The sequence below is a fragment of the Aspergillus tanneri genome (assembly GCF_003426965.1).
Source record: "Aspergillus tanneri strain NIH1004 chromosome Unknown AapTan_4_pilon_pilon_pilon, whole genome shotgun sequence".
NCBI lineage: Eukaryota > Fungi > Ascomycota > Eurotiomycetes > Eurotiales > Aspergillaceae > Aspergillus > Aspergillus tanneri.
In genome coordinates this window covers 2,310,260-2,327,103 of record NW_022984631.1, presented here as the reverse complement: position 1 = coordinate 2,327,103, position 16,844 = coordinate 2,310,260, and the positions used below count along the sequence as shown (strand labels likewise).

Genomic DNA, 16,844 nt, shown 5'->3' with positions numbered 1-16,844 from the left:
ATTACTCCACACTCCACATATCTAGAACCTTAAAAAAAAAATTTGTGACCTATCTAACCATCTACTGTATTCACGTATTGATCTAGCCACTAAACTACTCTGTAGTCAGCTAAGCTCGACTGAGTTCGCTCGGGTTCTTCCGACTGACTTAAGGCCAGGTGCGGATGACTCAGCCCAACGGAACAGTGAAAATCCCAGGCCGAACTGAACGCTGGAAAGCCCATCTCGCATGACAGCTCCTCTAAGAGCTTTCTATTTTCCACTCCTCCCCCTCTCCCCTACGTCGCCCAATATCTCCTTTGGCGAAGGTTTCTATGGCTTCCGAGATCTGCCATTGCTATTGAATTTCTACCGTTACGCCCTATACCCTTACCTCTCGGCTCAGCGTCCTCGGCCATGGCGTCCCTACTCCGACGACCAGGCAGCCTTGCTCAATACTCGAGGAGAGCCGTAGACTACATCTACCGCGCAGGACCACGTTCCGCGTATATTCCCCAATCAAGACTTTCATCTTTAATCACAGCGCATCATGGCAGGACGTATGCTACGAAGCCCCCGCGCGACCCGAAGAGCCCCAGGAAGAATGAGGATGATCAACGACTGTCAAATGAACCCACCGGGCCCGAAAACAATCGCGAAAAGCCGGAGGTAGAGAATAAACCCGAAGAGTCGAAGAACAAGTTGAGTGCAGAGGAGCAGGAAGTGGTGGATGAGTGTATAAGAAAGATGAAGGCGAGAGCGCCACCTTCACAGCATGCGCAACTTGATGGTATACGCGAGATTATAGAAAGAGAGGGATTACCGCCGAAAATGCGAGAATTTATGGAACGCCTAGTGAAGTCTGGCAAGGACATCACTTTGATGGATTATGTGAACTTGACACGGCACATGATAAGGCATATGGATGGTGCCTATGAACAGCTACGTGCGATGAGGGAGAAGGTGTGGGGGCGAGGGTACGAAGGAGAACAGAGTCAATCACGGCAGGAAGAGCCAAAAAAAGAAAAGGAACAGCAGAAGCAGCAGCATGATCAGAAAGGAAGAGACTGGAACAAGCCGCCCAACCTTAACATTAGGGAGATTCGCTTCGATCCCGCCGTGTTCCTGATCACCTCTGTCCTTACGTATTATACCTATCGCAGCATCTTCCCCGGTGAAAGCAACAAGGAGATTACATGGCAGGAATTCAGAGCGAACTACTTCGACAAGGGTCTCGTCCAGAAGTTGACTGTCGTTAATGACAGTCGTGTTCGGGTTGAGATGAATCGCGAAGCATTGGCTCGGGTCTATCCGGACTCTCCCGCTGCTAACCCATTCTTCAATTACTACTTCAGCATCGGCTCTGTAGAAAGCTTCGAGCGCCGACTGGATCAGGCACAGGATGAGTTGGGAATCCCCAGCGTCGAACGTATACCCGTCTCATATGTCCAGGAATTATCGTGGGGCGCCACGCTGCTGAGCTTTGCTCCGACTCTGATCTTGATTGGTTCGATCTTCTGGCTGACGAGACGTGCTGGGGGCGGTACAGGTGGCCAGGGTGGACTTTTCGGTATTGGAAAGAGCCGCGCTAAGCGCTTCAACCATGAGACAGATGTCAAGATCAAATTCTCTGATGTGGCTGGAATGGACGAGGCAAAGGTTGAGATCATGGAATTTGTCAGCTTCCTTCAGCACCCAGAAAAGTTCCAGAAACTCGGAGCTAAGATCCCTCGGGGTGCTATTCTTTCCGGTCCCCCTGGTACAGGTAAGACGTTGCTGGCTAAGGCCACTGCCGGCGAATCAGGTGTACCCTTCTTCAGCGTCAGCGGTTCTGAATTTGTGGAGATGTTTGTTGGTGTCGGTCCTTCTCGAGTCCGTGATCTGTTCGCCAATGCACGAAAGAGCACGCCTTGCATCATTTTCATTGATGAAATCGATGCCATCGGTAAATCCAGAGCGAAGCAGGGCTTTGGCGGTGGGAATGATGAGCGTGAGAGCACCTTGAATCAAATCCTGACCGAGATGGATGGGTTCAACACATCAGAGCAAGTTGTCGTCTTGGCCGGTACCAACCGACCCGACGTTCTCGACAAGGCCCTGATGCGACCCGGACGATTCGACCGCCACATTACCATCGACAGGCCTACAATGGATGGTCGACAGCAGATTTTCCGCGTCCATTTGAAGAAGATTGTCACCGATGAAGACATGAATTTCCTCACTGGTCGACTTGCAGCTTTGACCCCCGGGTTTGCCGGTGCTGATATAGCAAACTGTGTTAACGAAGCAGCACTAGTTGGTTAGTTTCTAGAGTTCGGTATTTTTGACTCATCATATTGGCTAACGTTCGTTGCAGCGGCTCGAGGAAACGCGGACCGGGTTACCATGAAGCATTTTGAGCAGGCAATTGAACGTGTCATCGGCGGCTTGGAGAAGAAGTCTCTGGTGCTTTCTCCCGAAGAAAAACGCACCGTTGCTTACCATGAAGCTGGACATGCTGTTTGTGGATGGTACTTCCGCTGGGCCGACCCTCTCCTCAAGGTTTCTATCATCCCTCGTGGCCAGGGTGCCTTAGGTTACGCCCAGTACCTGCCGGCAAATGGAGATACATACCTGATGAATGTCAACCAACTGATGGACCGCATGGCTATGACCCTTGGTGGTCGCGTCAGCGAAGAGTTACATTTTGATACTGTTACAAGTGGAGCTAGCGATGATTTCAACAAAGTCACACGGATGGCTACCTCGATGGTGACGAAATTCGGCATGTCGCCCAAGCTAAGATACATTTACTACGAGGAAGATCCGCAGCAGCTGCACAAACCGTTCTCTGAAGAGACCGCCAGGGATATCGACACTGAAGTTCGCAGGATCGTTAGCGAAGCCTACGACCAGTGCCGTACTCTGCTCATGGAAAAGAAGAAAGAAATTGGTATTGTTGCAGAGGAGCTTCTTTCTAAAGAGGTCCTTGGCCGCGATGACATGATTCGGCTCTTGGGTCCTCGCCCCTGGCCTGAATCCGGAGAAATTACCAAGTACTTCAACGGTACGGGCACAATCGCACCACCGGAGCGGGCGCAGGCTAGCGAAGAAACCGAAGGCAAAGATGGAAGAGACCAGACTCCACATCAGACGACATAGACGGATTGCATTCTCTTTACTTCGATCTGGAAACTCACGGCTTGACGAGAGGACATTGAATTTTCTTTGGGCGATTTTGTATTTATTTGTCTAAGAAGCATCTCCTTTCCTTTATCGTCACTTTTATTACTTTATTATTTCTCTTCTTTCTTTTCCCTTTTCTTCTTTAACTGGTTCGCATATGTGTATTTATATTTGTCCTTGGAAACCTTGCCATCCATAAATATTAGGTCCTCTTGATACTATATGCTGTGAAAAGCAATCACTGCTATTTCTTCTCGTCTTGACATATTCTTCCGGCTCGCGGCCCCAATGCCATGGACAATATTTCACCATATTGACCAGTGTATGTCTTTAATTCCGTTGCAGCCACTGAATTGAATGGTAAAGATTAGGTAGGAGGTCCTAAAAAGGGGCAGGAGTCAGCTGGACAAGACATTGCAACACGCGGAATCTTACCTACTAATTTGGAGAAGCCATTAGGTGCAATACGATTCTCAGCCAAATCATTAACTAGCGTGGTGTCGTTTCATTTGAAATAACGGAGTAGAAACGTTAAACAAATTAAAACAAAAAGTCCATAGCATTCAATATTTACTCCAAAACTGTAGAAATAAAAAAAAAAAAAAAAAAGAGAAGGCATCATATGGCCGATGAAACTCAAAACATGTGCGCCTAACCACTTCTTACTTGCGCTTCTTTCCCTCTTTCTCCACCGTCTGGTCGGTAGTATTCAATTGCTCAGTCTCCGCCTTGCGAACCTTTTTTTTCTTGTTGCCCCCTTTGTATCTTGGTTTGGCAGAGAAACGGGGGATAAGCCGTCCAACACGAGCTTGGTAATCAGTGTATTCGGGGTATTTGCTCGCGGTGACGGATTCCGTAAGCGAAGTACTGGCCTGGAAGATGAGCAATAAGCCCAGGATACCAATGCCGGTCCACTGGACGTAGGTCTCCATGCGGTAGCAGTTCCACAGATACAAGGTGAGCCAGATAGCCTGCTCTGCTGCAAAGTTGGGATGGCGAGACAACGACCATAGTCCGCTGACCACAAATCCTCGCTCCAGGTCCTCGGGGGTGAACTGTCCCTTGTACGGCTCAGGGATGCGTGCTGTTTCCTGGTACTCTCGCTTCGCGCGTTGGAACTGCCATTGTTGTTGGTCGGCAAAGTATTCGATAATGAGGAAGAAGAAGGTAACCCGCGAGAAGACCAGATCCGGGAGTTCGAATGACCTCATGTCGGGGAGGCGCGAAAGAAGCAGGAAGTTGTATGTTGGGGCCGTGATTAGCAGGAGCAACAGTGACTGCGTCAGACTGATGAAAACGACGTTGAAAACGAAGGACAGAAAACAGTTGTTGATCTTGGAGCGTATAATCTGCCAGCGGTAATCTTCTGAGCCAATGGAGTACCCTCCCTTGCGCCAGAAGTTGAAGGTTAGGCGAGCCTGCGCAGGTATTAGCTGTGCGCTTTCTCAAGGCATTGTGGGGTATGCCTTACACCCCACATCACTGAAATTACGGCAATAGTATCCAAGCTCAGAGTACGGAGACCTGTCATGCGCGCCCAGATGGCAAAGTGTACATTGTATAGGGCTGGTAGGAGACTCCAGAATCGATCGACCTGCGAGTAGTTTCGGTTGATCTCCGAGAAGGCGAGAAAGAATGCCGACAACGCTAGAGAGAGCCCAAGCGCTGAGATAAAGGGGTTGGTTGAGAGATAGATATCCTTCAGGATGTTCACATCCTTGGTTGCCGCTGCCACCTGGAGCCTTTCAGGAAGAGTGGCTAGCTGCGAAAGGAAAGGGAGCACAGTGTGGTTGAAAGAGGCGCAGTCCGCGACAGACTGAATGGTGGGAAGAGGCAGCGCCATGATCGCAAAAGCGAGGATGAGGGAACGAGATGGCAGGAGACGGTGGGGAGAGTCAGAAATCAGGGTGTTTTCTTTGATTCGAGCGCATCAAAACAAACGAATGCCGCGCTTACCCGATTGGGGAACGGAGCTTGGGCCATGATTTTGTGGCCTGAGGCAGAAAATTAGTCTCTCTTTTCCCAGGTGACTTCGCGTTTTCTTCGCGTCTCTCGTGCGCTTCTCTCCCCGCGCCCACCATGACGGGTTCAAGGGTCTTGTGCGTGGCAGAGAAGCCTGCCATTGCGAAGGCTGTGGCGCAGCATCTGTCTGGAGGTGTCATGCAGACAGTAAGTTGCCTTGAATGCGTTCTGGGTTGGGTGTATGCTGAAGTAGGTATAGATACCCACGGGGAGTCAGTATGTGAAGAACTACGTGTTCGAGTTTAATTTCGGCAGGCCCTGGGGAAATTGCTCGGTCACAATGACCAGCGTCCTGGGCCATTTGACCACCTTGGATTTTGAACGCCAATATAAAGGTTGGCTATCCTGTCCACCGGGGGCATTGTTCGAGGCTCCAGTACATGAATTTGTAGACTCTGTATGTAGCTATTTGGTAATAGTGGACTCGTTCTTACTAACCTCAAAGTACAGGAGAAAACAGCAATTGCGGACAACATCCAAGAGCAATCAAGACGCTGCAAGGCTCTATTTATCTGGACAGACTGTGATCGAGAAGGGGAACATATTGGAGCTGAGGTTCGCAAACAAGCAAAAGAAGGCAACTCTCGTATTGCCGTTAAACGTGCCAGATTCAGCAATACTGAACGAGCGTGCGTGAGTCCTTATACCATCGTTTCTTCTGGACTGGCTAACACACTCATAGCCACGTCCTTAGCGCTGCCCGGGCACTTATTGATCTAGACGATCTCCAGGTTAATGCTGTAGCCGCCAGGATTGAGCTTGACCTGCGAATTGGCGCTGCGTTCACTCGTTTACAATGCCTTCAACTCAAGCCCTTGTCCGAAACTTTGAGCGATACGGTCATCAGTTACGGTATGTTACCAGGAGAGAATCTGTCTGCACAACTTGTTCTCATGCTTAATAGGATCCTGTCAGTTTCCAACGCTTGGGTTTGTAGTGGATCGCTACTTGCGGGTGAAGAACTTCAAACCGGAGAAATTCTGGGGCATCAAAGTGATGCACAATCGGGATGGGATCAAGGTGAACTTTCTTTGGAGAAGAATACATCTATTTGACCGAGCAGCTGTGACGGTGATGCTTGAGCGGTGTTTAATGGCACAAAATGCCAAGGTGACCAAGGTCAATCAAAAGCCCACCAGCAAATGGAGGCCATTACCACTGACTACGGTGGACCTACAAATGATGGGAAGTAGATATCTTCGTCTAGACAGTCAAAAAATCATGAAGGTATTGGATATATTGCCATGGTCTTGCATGAGCTATACACTCACTCTTGTTCTCCAGGTCGCAGAGGCTCTTTACACCAAGGGTTTCATTAGCTACCCGCGTACGGAAACAGATCAGTTTGACAAGGGGATTGACCTGAAAAAGTTGATAGAGAAGCAACTCCCGGACGGAAACTGGGGTCAATATGCAAGAGGGTACGTCTATTAACCTTACATCTGGTTTACCTCCAAATAACTTTATTATTGTTAAGCCTTCTCGAAGGGGGCTTCAGGGCTCCCCGAGCTGGACGTCATAACGACCAGGCACATCCTCCAATCCATCCTATCTGCTGGGTTGCACCATCTGCGCTGTCGGCTGATGAGAAGAAAGTGTATGAATTTGTTGTCCGTCGTTTCCTAGCCTGTTGCGCGGAGGACGCAAAGGGCCAAACATCCGAGGTCGAAATCCAATACGGCGACGAGACGTTCCATGCCAAAGGGCTGATTGTGCTCGAGAGAAACTATTTGGATGTCTATGTATACGATAAGTGGGAAAGTACCCAACAATTGCCGGAGTTCCGAATGGGCGAGTTCTTTGAACCGGCAGAAGCTAATATATTCGACGGCACGACAACGCCTCCCAATTACCTGACCGAACCGGAGCTGATCGGACTAATGGATGCTAATGGTATCGGCACAGATGCCACTATGGCAGAGCATATTGCTAAGATCAAGGAACGAGAGTACGTTGCGGTTAACTCACGGGGGAGTGGCCGCAATGCAGTCAAGGAACTTATCCCAACCCGTCTGGGTATCGCGCTGGTGGAAGGCTACGATAACGTCTTTGCTGGTCTGCCAGATAGTCCGTCTCTCAGCAAACCATTTCTACGCAAAGAGATGGAACTGCGAATGCGGGAGATCTGCACTGGCTCCAAATCGCGACAGCAGGTCGTGCAGGAAAACCTGGAGAAGTACCGAGAGGTCTTTATACACACACAGAGGCGGATCAATTTGCTGAAGGATGCGTGTCGAAAATACATAGTTGAGGGAGCAACGTAATAGTCCACCATTTCATACCAATGGTGACGGATTGGGGCTGCCGAGGATATGATAACCTACTCTACGCACTTGGATTTGCATTTACTAGCAGACTTGACCCGGATATTGTGCATGGCTCGCGGTGTAAATCCGGCTATATACAGCTGGTAATTTTTTCTGTCAAGCGTCTGTCAAGGGTTGGGAAAGTTGATCATATATTTGTACAGGGCCTGACAGAACTAACTACAGACCAGAGACTTTCTCTGACACAGAATCACGAAAGAGTCATCTGGCCTTCAGTCTGTTCTCACTGGGAAGAGCTACTTCTACCTGCCAGACCTAAACATACCGATTCACCTCCCCAGCACTCTCTTGCCGTATCTTGCGTTCTTTCTCAATATCATCTATCGTTCGAGTCTTACCCCCCGAGGCCATCGCCCACCAAGCCAGCTTGGCTTTTTCGTCTTCAATTCTCTGTGCTTCTTTCGCCCATTCTGGTGTTTCAGGGCTTGGAGCCTCTGTTTCGGCATTGTCCTGTGGAAGGTCTTTCATCTCCTCCTTGGCCTTAAAACTGTTGATATGACCATTCTTCGAGCTCAACGAGACATCTGGCCAGTCAATGAGGCCATTTCCGACACTGGCCTCATTTGTAGCAGCCCCCCCACGACATCCTAAGCACTGATCTTCATTACGGGAAGGCTCACCTCTGCTCTGACCGTCTCCGATGACTTGATCTGAATTTCTCATCTCCAGCCTAAACTCCACAATCTGCTCCGGTGAAAAATACCTCTCAAACCCGCTCCGAGCCCGCTCCTGAAATCTCTCACGCAGGAGATCTGCATCACAAGATAGAGATGTCAACAGCTGAGCTCGCAGTTGGGCCAAATCGGTAGTGAGCTGTGCAAAGACCTTGTCGATTTGCGCATCTGTCTCGGACGCAGTAAGGTTCATTCTCTCCAGGATGAGAGCCTTGCGGGCTTGAATAGCAGTGATGAAGTCAATAATTTCAGCCTCTGCGAGCTGCCGGTATCTCTCTTGGCGGGCGGCGCCAGTAAACATCCGGAACGCGAAAAGGCCGATGAAGAATAGCGTGGGCCAGATCCAGACGGAACTGAGTGGGAAGGTTACATTGTGCAGAGGCAGGATGTTTTCGATATCATAGGAATGAAAGAGCTGCCCGAGTTGGTGGTAAGGTGTGGAACTAAGAATATCAAACTCCGTGAAGGAAGACTGGCCTTCTTCTGACACGCAGGAGGGTCGGTCAGTTTCTAAGGGTATCTGGTTAGGCTCTGAAGGGATTACTTCCCCAGCTGTCAAGAGAGCCACGTTCTGCGTCGACAGGGCCGGCCACCGTTTGGTTTTCAGAGTTCCGTTGGTTACACTGATGGAGACAGCATCGAGAAGTTCTCTCAGATGGTCGGTCATGAGCTCCATTCGTTCTGGGAGTCTGTAAGTCCCCAGGCCCGTAAGGGCGATGGGCTGGAAAAGGCCGAATAGGGCCATCGCCACGGAGAGAAGTGCAATTCCACAAAGACCCATGTTGGCGCAAGAAAGTTGTTGAGGGAAAGCACTAGGATGAGGTGTAGAAGGGCAGGATAGAGGTTTTGTCGTGGTGTGGAAGGGAGTTGGCGAGAGAAACAATTTATACCAAATTTCGGCGACATCATGGATGCCCAAAATGCCATAAATTGTCTTTGACGACCTATTTAACAATTGCATTGCAACCAGGAAGCACACTACCAGATACTGAAAGAAACAAGAGCAGCAAACATAGCTATATGCGGCTGCATCAAGGAATACAATCAAGAGAGAAAGGATAGAAGAAAGTGAGGGTTAAGATGAAGCAAACGAGCCAGTTATCGCATCGGGAATGGCTTCCACTATCAAACGTGGTGGTGAGTAATATTCCCTATCTACACCTCATAGTATGAGAGAACTGTAAGAAAGGAGAGTTACTTTAAATAGGCTGAACAGTGCTCCTCACAATCATGGACTACAATCCACCCGGCTCTATATCAACGAAAGCAAATATATCACTATCGCACTCATATACTCCCACTTTCATTACTCTGTCATCTGCCAACATTCTGAATATATGCATGCGAGCTCCAAACGGAGAAACCAGTTAGGCATGATTTTGCCGAAGCATCAGTCTAAGATATATACAGTAGAAAATCTGTTTCGGAAAGAGACCTCTTGGTTTGATTCACCAGTAATACGTATATCAAAATATGCAATGAAAAGAATGGAATGCTGTCACAGCCCACCCTGTAGTTAATAGACTTTGAACATGGAGGATCCCCAAAGGAGGGCAACACTCTCATGCAGAAAGCTAGAGATGATCTAGAGAATTAAAGCTAGTCACCACGCAATTTTTGCCATTCCCACATAACATGCACCAAAGAAGCAACACACTACAACAGTCGCTTGCTGAGAGTTGCGCCATAGTAGATAGTGGCGCCCAAGCAGATCAGGTTAACCAAGCTAGAAATGCCATGCAGACGGCCAAACTTCTTGTTCAGGGCGAGCATCTCCTTAGAATGAGGAGCGGGATCGTAGTTTCTCTTGCCATCGCGGGTTTCTACCGACCAAGTTAGTAAACATCTTCAACTCACCAGGAGGGGGGAATAAAAAGCATACCTTGGTGCTTCCTCTCCCTCATAACATTGACGGTCATCGGACGAAGCACAAACATATTGAGCAGTCCCGACACCGCGGCGGTCGCCAGGGGAAGTAAAGTTCCAACCCGGTTCTCTGGGGCGAGAAGTCCGGAGATTCCAAGAGGCTGTGCATCTCGGCTGACAGTCAGTGCAATCAGGAGAGGGAATGCAGATTGGATTGAGAAGTAGATGGGAAATGTGGCTGTTTGCAATGAAGCGAACTGCGGACGAGGGAGGGCTTTGAAAGCCACCACGCCAGAGACAAATGTCTAAAATTATGAGCATAGAGGAACTAGTTTGGGAGGGCCAGGACTATGGAGATATCTTTACCTGGTAGAATTGGACACCCAGGAGGGTACCATAGCTAGATATATGTTAAATGGACGTGCTTCTCAATACGATCCATGTTTAGCCCCGGGTGGGACGAACCTCAGGATGTGGTAGGGGCGAGGGTCAATCATGATGACTTTCTTTGTCAGGAGATGAGCCTGCACTGTGGGGTTGTGAAGGCGATATTGTCTGACACTTGACACTGGGTTCTGGGCGGCGGAGATATGGAGATCCGCATAAATTACCATGGGCAATGATGTCATGTGCCTTCGCGTCCAGCCTTAAGCCCAAACAGGCAATATCGCGCGTCTGCCTTCGCGACCATTGGAAGCCTTGGATCTGCTCCGCTCTTTTCTTTTCACTATCTGCCTGCTCCCGTCTACTTCCATTCTGTCTCTGTGCATCATGGCGGACAAGGAAGCAACAGTATACATTGTGGATGTGGGGAGGTCCATGGGGGAGAAACGTCATGGCCGTTCTGTGACGGACTTGGAATGGGGAATGCAGTATGTCTGGGATCGCATCACCAGTACAGTAAGTACTTGATTATATATGCAATGTGAGAGACTTGTTTCATATTTGCTTACTGCTCATACTGAATCTAGGTGGCTACGGGGCGTAAAACAGCTACAGTTGGCGTTATCGGACTCAGGACAGACGGTGAAACTCTCTAACATGGCATTTAGATTTGGTTCTGATGCAGAGAATAGGCACGGACAATGAACTTGGAGATGAGTCTTATTTCTCTCATATCTCTGTTCTGTCGAACATTAAACAGTATGTCTATGTTGTTTTAGAACAGGATGCGAACTAACGGAATTATCTAGATTTCTCATGCCCGATCTTCGAAAGTTAGGGGATGATATAAAGCCCAGTAAAACTGATAAAGGAGATGGTAATAGCTTTGCTTCGCTTGTGTGGTTAAATTTTTTCCTAGACATGTTCTAACCATCTCCAGCTATCTCTGCAATCGTCTTGGCCATTCAGATGATCATCACGTATTGCAAAAAATTAAAATACAAACGCAAAATTGTCTTAGTCACAAATGGTCAGGGGTGGATTAGTAGCGAGAATCTTGATGAGATCACAAAGAAAATTAAGGAGGACAACATTGAATTAGTCGTTTTGTATGTGACTGATTGCTCGATGGTACTCCCGGTCAGATTGCTAATCTCTCTTACAGAGGAACCGATTTCGATGATCCTGAGTATGGGGTTAAAGAGGAAGATAAAAATTCCCGAAAGGTATTAACTTCTTTCCATCAGGTCAAATGCGCCACGCACTCTGACATGTCTTCACAGGCTGACAATGAGACCCTTCTCCGGGGCCTCGTCGAAGATTGTGATGGAGTTTACGGAACACTAGAGCAAGCTGTGTCGGAATTGGAAATCCCCAGAGTGAAAAGCGTTCGGACGGTAGCTACCTTCAAAGGCTTTCTTCAACTAGGTAACCCTGAAGAGTACGATACGGCTGTTCGCATCCCGGTTGAACGATACTATCGAACATACGTGGCCAAGCCACCCACGGCAAGTAGTTATGTTCTCTGCTCAGACTTTGCAATGGGGCAGAAGCAAGCGGAGCCATCAGCCAGCGCTGACGCTCGCAAAGACGACCAGTCCGGAGACGACAGTAATCTAACACCAGTAAGGCTCCTGAGGACGTATCAAGTCACTCAGGAGAGCGCCCCCGGTGGGAAGATTGATGTGGAACGGGACCAACTAGCTAAAGGCTATGAATATGGCCGAACAGCGGTTCACATTGACGAGACGGATGAGAACATCACCACCCTTGAAACTTTTGCGGGCCTGGAGCTTCTGGGGTTCATTCAAACGGATAAGGTGAATATTCTTGGCTCAGTGTGTATTCCAGACTAACGTTCGATGACAGTACGAGCGGTATATGCACATGTCGACGACGAATATTATTATTGCCCAGCGTGCGAACGACAAAGCAGCTCTCGCACTCTCCTCCTTTATCCATGCCCTTTTCGAGCTCGATTGCTATGCCGTGGGTCGTCTGGTGATGAGAGAGAACAAACCTCCCGTCATAGTCCTGCTCGCACCCTCCATCGAACCGGACTATGAATGCCTTCTGGAAGTCCAGTTGCCATTTGCAGAAGATGTTCGAACATACCGCTTCCCTCCTCTCGACAGAGTGATCACTGTGTCCGGTAAAGTTGTGACAACACATCGGAACCTCCCCAGTAATGATCTGCAAGATGCGATGGACAAATACGTCAACAGTATGGAAATGGTGGAGACGAACGATAACGGGTGAGAGCCAACGCCTATGGAGTATAAACACCTCTCGTTAACAGAAGAATATAGTGATCCTGTTGAAACCCTCCCGATTGAAGATTCTTTCTCCCCAATACTACATCGAATCGGATCCGCGATCCGCTCTCGCGCTATACACCCTACCGAACCAATTCCTCCGCTCTCCAAAACATTGCTCCGATTTTCTCAACCGGCAGAGGATCTGGTAGAAAAGTCGAAGAAATACCTTGACAGACTGATTGCAGCAGCCGATGTCAAAAAAGGTATCTACACCTCTTCCCTAACCCAGAATGCATTACTAACATCCCATCCCAGTGCCCCCCAAAACCAAGGGTCGCAAGCGTTACGGCGAAGCCGAAAAGCCCCTGTCTGGCCTCGACGTGGACTCTCTTCTTCATCAAGAGAAACGTGCCAAAATATCTCCTAACAATGCTATCCCGGAGTTCAAGCAGACCCTGACTCAGGCGGAGAATATTGACGGTGTCAAGGACGCTGTCAAGCAAATGACAGCTATTGTCGAGGACCAAATCCGCCACAGTCTCGGCGACGTGAACTATGATCGAGTCAACGAGCAAATGGGCGTGATGCGAGACGAACTGATATCCTACGAGGAGCCTACGCTCTACAATGACTTCCTGATCCAGCTGAAAGAGAAGTTGTTGAAAGAAGAGCTTGGTGGGGATCGCCGTGAATTGTGGTGGTTACTTCGGAAAAGTAAACTGGGGTTGATCGATCAGCGACAGTCTGAACAGTCTCTGGTGACTGAGGCGGAAGCCGAAGAGGTGAGCTTCACTCGAGTGGCCAAGTCTAGGATACTAACGTCTTTGTCTAGTTTATGTCCATGCAATGAATATGAATGCAAAATGGATTGGTTCACTAAATACTCCGTACCACGTAATGCAGGTGCTCTATGTAAAAGAATAAAATGCAACATTTCGCTGGAGCGGTCAAATGACAGAAACAACCGAATATACTGGCTCATGCCATACATGTAAACCCATGCTAGGAGATCTTGTCGATCCTCTTCTTCCCAATATCAACCTTGCGTTGCAGCCTAGGAAGCAAGTCAGTACACACCCCATAGTAGAAGTAAATATCGCCATAAACACGACATACCTGTCGGCGTCTTCATCCGTCAGTTTTAGTAGTTCATTCTGATACTGCAGCTCGGCATTGATGGAAATCCCTAGTTCCTTCTGCCGATTCACGATCTTCCTTAATTCCTCGACATTCTGATCCTGGCTCTGTATCATCTGCTTCTGCAGCTGCAAAACACCCTGATTATCCAACTCCCTCGTTCTCTCCGTCTCCTTCCCCAGAACCCTCCCAGACCTGGTCGGTTTCTTCCCAGCACCGCCCACAAGAGCTTCTTTATCCTGAATCGACGCAATCGCATGATCTACTCGACTCTTAGCCGCCATCGCGTTCAATAAATCTTCCAGACCATCCTTTTCCTTCCTCGCATTGATCAGGAGATCCTTCCGCCGGCGCAACTCCCCTTCACCCAATGCTCCTCCTCCCCCGCCACCGCCCATCCCATGTTTACGTCCCTCTCTTCCTCCGGGACTCTGCGACCGACTCGACTCACCCAGAGTCTTCAACCCTTCCTCCAGGGCCACTATTAATGACCCCGCCCGCACAAGACTACTCTTTGCGCGGGCCGAACTCTCATGCTGTTTCTGTGGCGTAGTTTCTTGATCCCGTCTCGTCAGATGAAGTCGAGTGTCATGTAAATGTGCCTTCATATCCCGATAGCAATCCAACCAGAGTGTGGGATCCGTCATCGCTGCTGACTCGTCCCCTGTTCTGCCGCCGCCGGAGGGCTCCGTGATCGCCGCGTGCAACCGTGCAGATGTTATTGATGTACTACCCGTGGAAGACCCGTTCGTGGTCGCCGCAGTGGGGAGATTCAGAAACCCGCGCCAGGCGGGTGAATTGCGCCATCGGGAGTCGTCGGCGTCGTTGATGGCGCGAAGATAAGCTTCTAGGGCGATGCGGCGGTCTTCCCGCAGAGAGACATTGGTGATGGTGTTGGAGAACCAGGATTTCGAGGGCAGGGGAGCTGGAGGAGCGACGTTGGTTTGGTTGATGAGGGTGGTGTGGAAGGTAGTGAAGTCGGAGTAGCGCTTCGAGACGGTGAAGGATCGTAGTGGGAGGCGCAGGGTGATGTGATAGAGAGTGTGCGGTGGGGAGGTTGGGGAGACACTGGTGGTGGGGATGGAGATTTCAAGAGTGGGAGCCATGGGGATGAAGACTTGACCTGGTGAAAAGATGAATGAGGTAGAGAATGAATGAATGGTTGGATGGATGAAGTGAATGAATGGGTGATAACGTGACCAGCTGATAAGGATAAGTCAAACAATGACGCAAAGATCGGAGTTGCTCCATTTCTTGAGAGTATTTCTGATAGTATTTGCTTTTAACATGCATGGAACAATCTTAAACTGGGGTATATATCTCTATCTACAGTCTTTTCCAATCATCCTCAGCACACATTGTCAGGTATCGCCCATCCACATCTCCCGCGCCTCCAGCAGATCTCGTTGCCCGTAGTATTCGCCCACCACGGTGATGATCATGTCCAGCATGGCTCGAGTCTGCATTGATGCTTCCAGGGCACGGTCTTGGGTTGTCGACTCCGGTTCCTCCATGCTGTCTTGGATTTTCGCCTGAAGTTGAGCTTTGGCTTGCTCCAATTCGTCGGCTGGAGGCTCCCTCTCGGCATCGGGCATATCTTGATCAGGGGTTTCCATGGGAGAATCGTTCGAAAATTTCAGTCGGTTTTCTCCTTCCTCATCATCTGCGTGACCAGAGTCGTCCACTGGATGGTCTTCATTGTCTGACTCCTCGTTCGAGACTCCTTCCCCATCCTCGTCCCCGACTCGATTATTCTTCTCATCCTCCTCCTCCTTCATCTTTCGCAGGATCTTCACGGCTCGTTTTCCCAGTTCACGGATCTCCCCGACTTCCTCTGTCCCCAGCTGCCCAACTTCCCGGCACTTGCTCAGTAAACCCCAGGCCCAGGCTCCGATTCGTCGAATTCGTGCTGCGTCTCCGCTTCTAACGTTCTCGGACATTAACCGCGCCATAATCCCTAGCACGCCTAGCACACTCTCCATATCCATACATGCTAGCTGGACCGTCTGCGGATCCACCGCGAGGAGGAGACGTCGCCATTCCTTGCACGCAATTTTCGAGTGTCTGGGCAGACTGATCGGGTGCGAGTCATCCAGCGCAGCGATAGCCGTCGATGGGGGCGTACACTTGAGAATCGATCGGAGGAGAAGAAACCGATGACGAAGGAGGTTATAGTAGCTAGACTGTGCGTCTGAATATGTGCCTGTGGCGATGTGCGCGCCCGTAGCAGTTACGTCCACACTGGTGGGCGCAGGTACGGTGTAGACCCCATCGATGTAGAAACCCTGCAACAGAACTTTCTCTTTCTCTTTCCCCTCGCGTTGTCGATGTTCCTCCCCCTCCTCGTGACTCTTCCGGGTCTCTTCCACAGACGGCTCCGTAGGCAAAGGCGCAGTGAACAGGAAGGGTAACGAATTGGCTTCGGACCTATTCTCGTAGCGCCATCATAAGGCATGGCGTAGCCACGATCAGCCTCAACTCCAGTAGAGACGATCTCGATTCATCGCAAGCCAAAAAAGCAGTAGATAGGGGGATAATGCGGGCATTTATTTAGCGAGCCAAAAAAAAAAAAAAAAAAAAAAAAGCCCTTACCGGACCATGCGAAGATACTCCATACCATCCTCTGCTGGGCCATAGAATAATTCATCATCTCCTGCCGTGTCGAGACCCGGAAAAGCGCTCTTCTGGCCGTAAACGGGGTGGTTGCGAGGGCGTTCGTATGGAGTCACGGCGGGAGGCATGTCGTCTCCGTCGTCACATTCTGCATATGAAGAGCGGGTACGTTTCGCATACGGTGACGAGCCAGATACGGAAGCGGACGGCTTTCGCTTGTCGGGCATGCTGGGGATGGAGGCGAGAAAAAGGAGACGACGAAGCAACTTGGGCTGATCGAACTCGACGGCTTTCCGCTCAGGGAGCTTGGGCCACTCCTCTCCGCCTTAAATAGTTATGATACGCGCACGCTACGATACGATATGTTGCGCCATCTTAGTCGCTTGGTTTTTATTTCCACTCGTATACAAAATCTCTAT

The 16,844-nt window shown here is 49.6% G+C and overlaps 8 protein-coding genes across 8 annotated transcripts; 3 read left to right on the top strand and 5 right to left on the bottom strand.

The window, feature by feature from the left end:
* Nucleotides 1–396: 396 nt before the first annotated feature.
* On the top strand, nt 397–3,120 carry AFG3 (ATP-dependent metallopeptidase FtsH/Yme1/Tma family protein; the record flags this gene model as incomplete). Its single annotated transcript, XM_033570593.1, has 2 exons — nt 397–2,278; nt 2,336–3,120. 2 exons carry the CDS (start codon nt 397–399, stop codon nt 3,118–3,120), a joined length of 2,667 nt encoding a protein of 888 aa, XP_033426625.1.
* A 686-nt stretch (nt 3,121–3,806) lies between these two features.
* ATNIH1004_005953 (DUF1295 domain protein) lies at nt 3,807–4,987 on the bottom strand (the record flags this gene model as incomplete). Its single annotated transcript, XM_033570592.1, has 2 exons — nt 3,807–4,562; nt 4,616–4,987. 2 exons carry the CDS (start codon nt 4,985–4,987, stop codon nt 3,807–3,809), a joined length of 1,128 nt encoding a protein of 375 aa, XP_033426624.1.
* Nucleotides 4,988–5,223: 236 nt separating this feature from the next.
* On the top strand, nt 5,224–7,430 carry TOP3 (DNA topoisomerase 3; the record flags this gene model as incomplete). Its single annotated transcript, XM_033570591.1, has 7 exons — nt 5,224–5,313; nt 5,366–5,563; nt 5,617–5,795; nt 5,849–6,018; nt 6,071–6,393; nt 6,451–6,587; nt 6,644–7,430. The coding sequence occupies 7 exons, from the start codon at nt 5,224–5,226 to the stop codon at nt 7,428–7,430; spliced, it is 1,884 nt and encodes a 627-aa protein (XP_033426623.1).
* A 318-nt stretch (nt 7,431–7,748) lies between these two features.
* ATNIH1004_005951 (uncharacterized protein) lies at nt 7,749–8,948 on the bottom strand (the record flags this gene model as incomplete). The annotated part of the gene is made up of 1 exon (XM_033570590.1): nt 7,749–8,948. One exon carries the CDS (start codon nt 8,946–8,948, stop codon nt 7,749–7,751), a length of 1,200 nt encoding a protein of 399 aa, XP_033426622.1.
* Nucleotides 8,949–9,823: 875 nt separating this feature from the next.
* ATNIH1004_005950 (DUF4149 domain-containing protein) lies at nt 9,824–10,647 on the bottom strand (the record flags this gene model as incomplete). Its single annotated transcript, XM_033570589.1, has 4 exons — nt 9,824–9,990; nt 10,050–10,338; nt 10,400–10,433; nt 10,499–10,647. 4 exons carry the CDS (start codon nt 10,645–10,647, stop codon nt 9,824–9,826), a joined length of 639 nt encoding a protein of 212 aa, XP_033426621.1.
* Nucleotides 10,648–10,804: 157 nt separating this feature from the next.
* On the top strand, nt 10,805–13,525 carry KU80 (ATP-dependent DNA helicase 2 subunit KU80; the record flags this gene model as incomplete). Its single annotated transcript, XM_033570588.1, has 11 exons — nt 10,805–10,933; nt 11,005–11,059; nt 11,110–11,176; nt 11,227–11,294; nt 11,358–11,526; nt 11,583–11,643; nt 11,701–12,237; nt 12,287–12,672; nt 12,727–12,938; nt 12,991–13,457; nt 13,508–13,525. The coding sequence occupies 11 exons, from the start codon at nt 10,805–10,807 to the stop codon at nt 13,523–13,525; spliced, it is 2,169 nt and encodes a 722-aa protein (XP_033426620.1).
* A 152-nt stretch (nt 13,526–13,677) lies between these two features.
* Nucleotides 13,678–14,918, bottom strand: ATNIH1004_005948 (Qc-SNARE protein; the record flags this gene model as incomplete). Its single annotated transcript, XM_033570587.1, has 2 exons — nt 13,678–13,729; nt 13,792–14,918. 2 exons carry the CDS (start codon nt 14,916–14,918, stop codon nt 13,678–13,680), a joined length of 1,179 nt encoding a protein of 392 aa, XP_033426619.1.
* Nucleotides 14,919–15,173: 255 nt separating this feature from the next.
* ATNIH1004_005947 (SIP1 domain-containing protein) lies at nt 15,174–16,652 on the bottom strand (the record flags this gene model as incomplete). The annotated part of the gene is made up of 2 exons (XM_033570586.1): nt 15,174–16,239; nt 16,405–16,652. The coding sequence occupies 2 exons, from the start codon at nt 16,650–16,652 to the stop codon at nt 15,174–15,176; spliced, it is 1,314 nt and encodes a 437-aa protein (XP_033426618.1).
* Between the last annotated feature and the right edge of the window lie 192 nt (nt 16,653–16,844).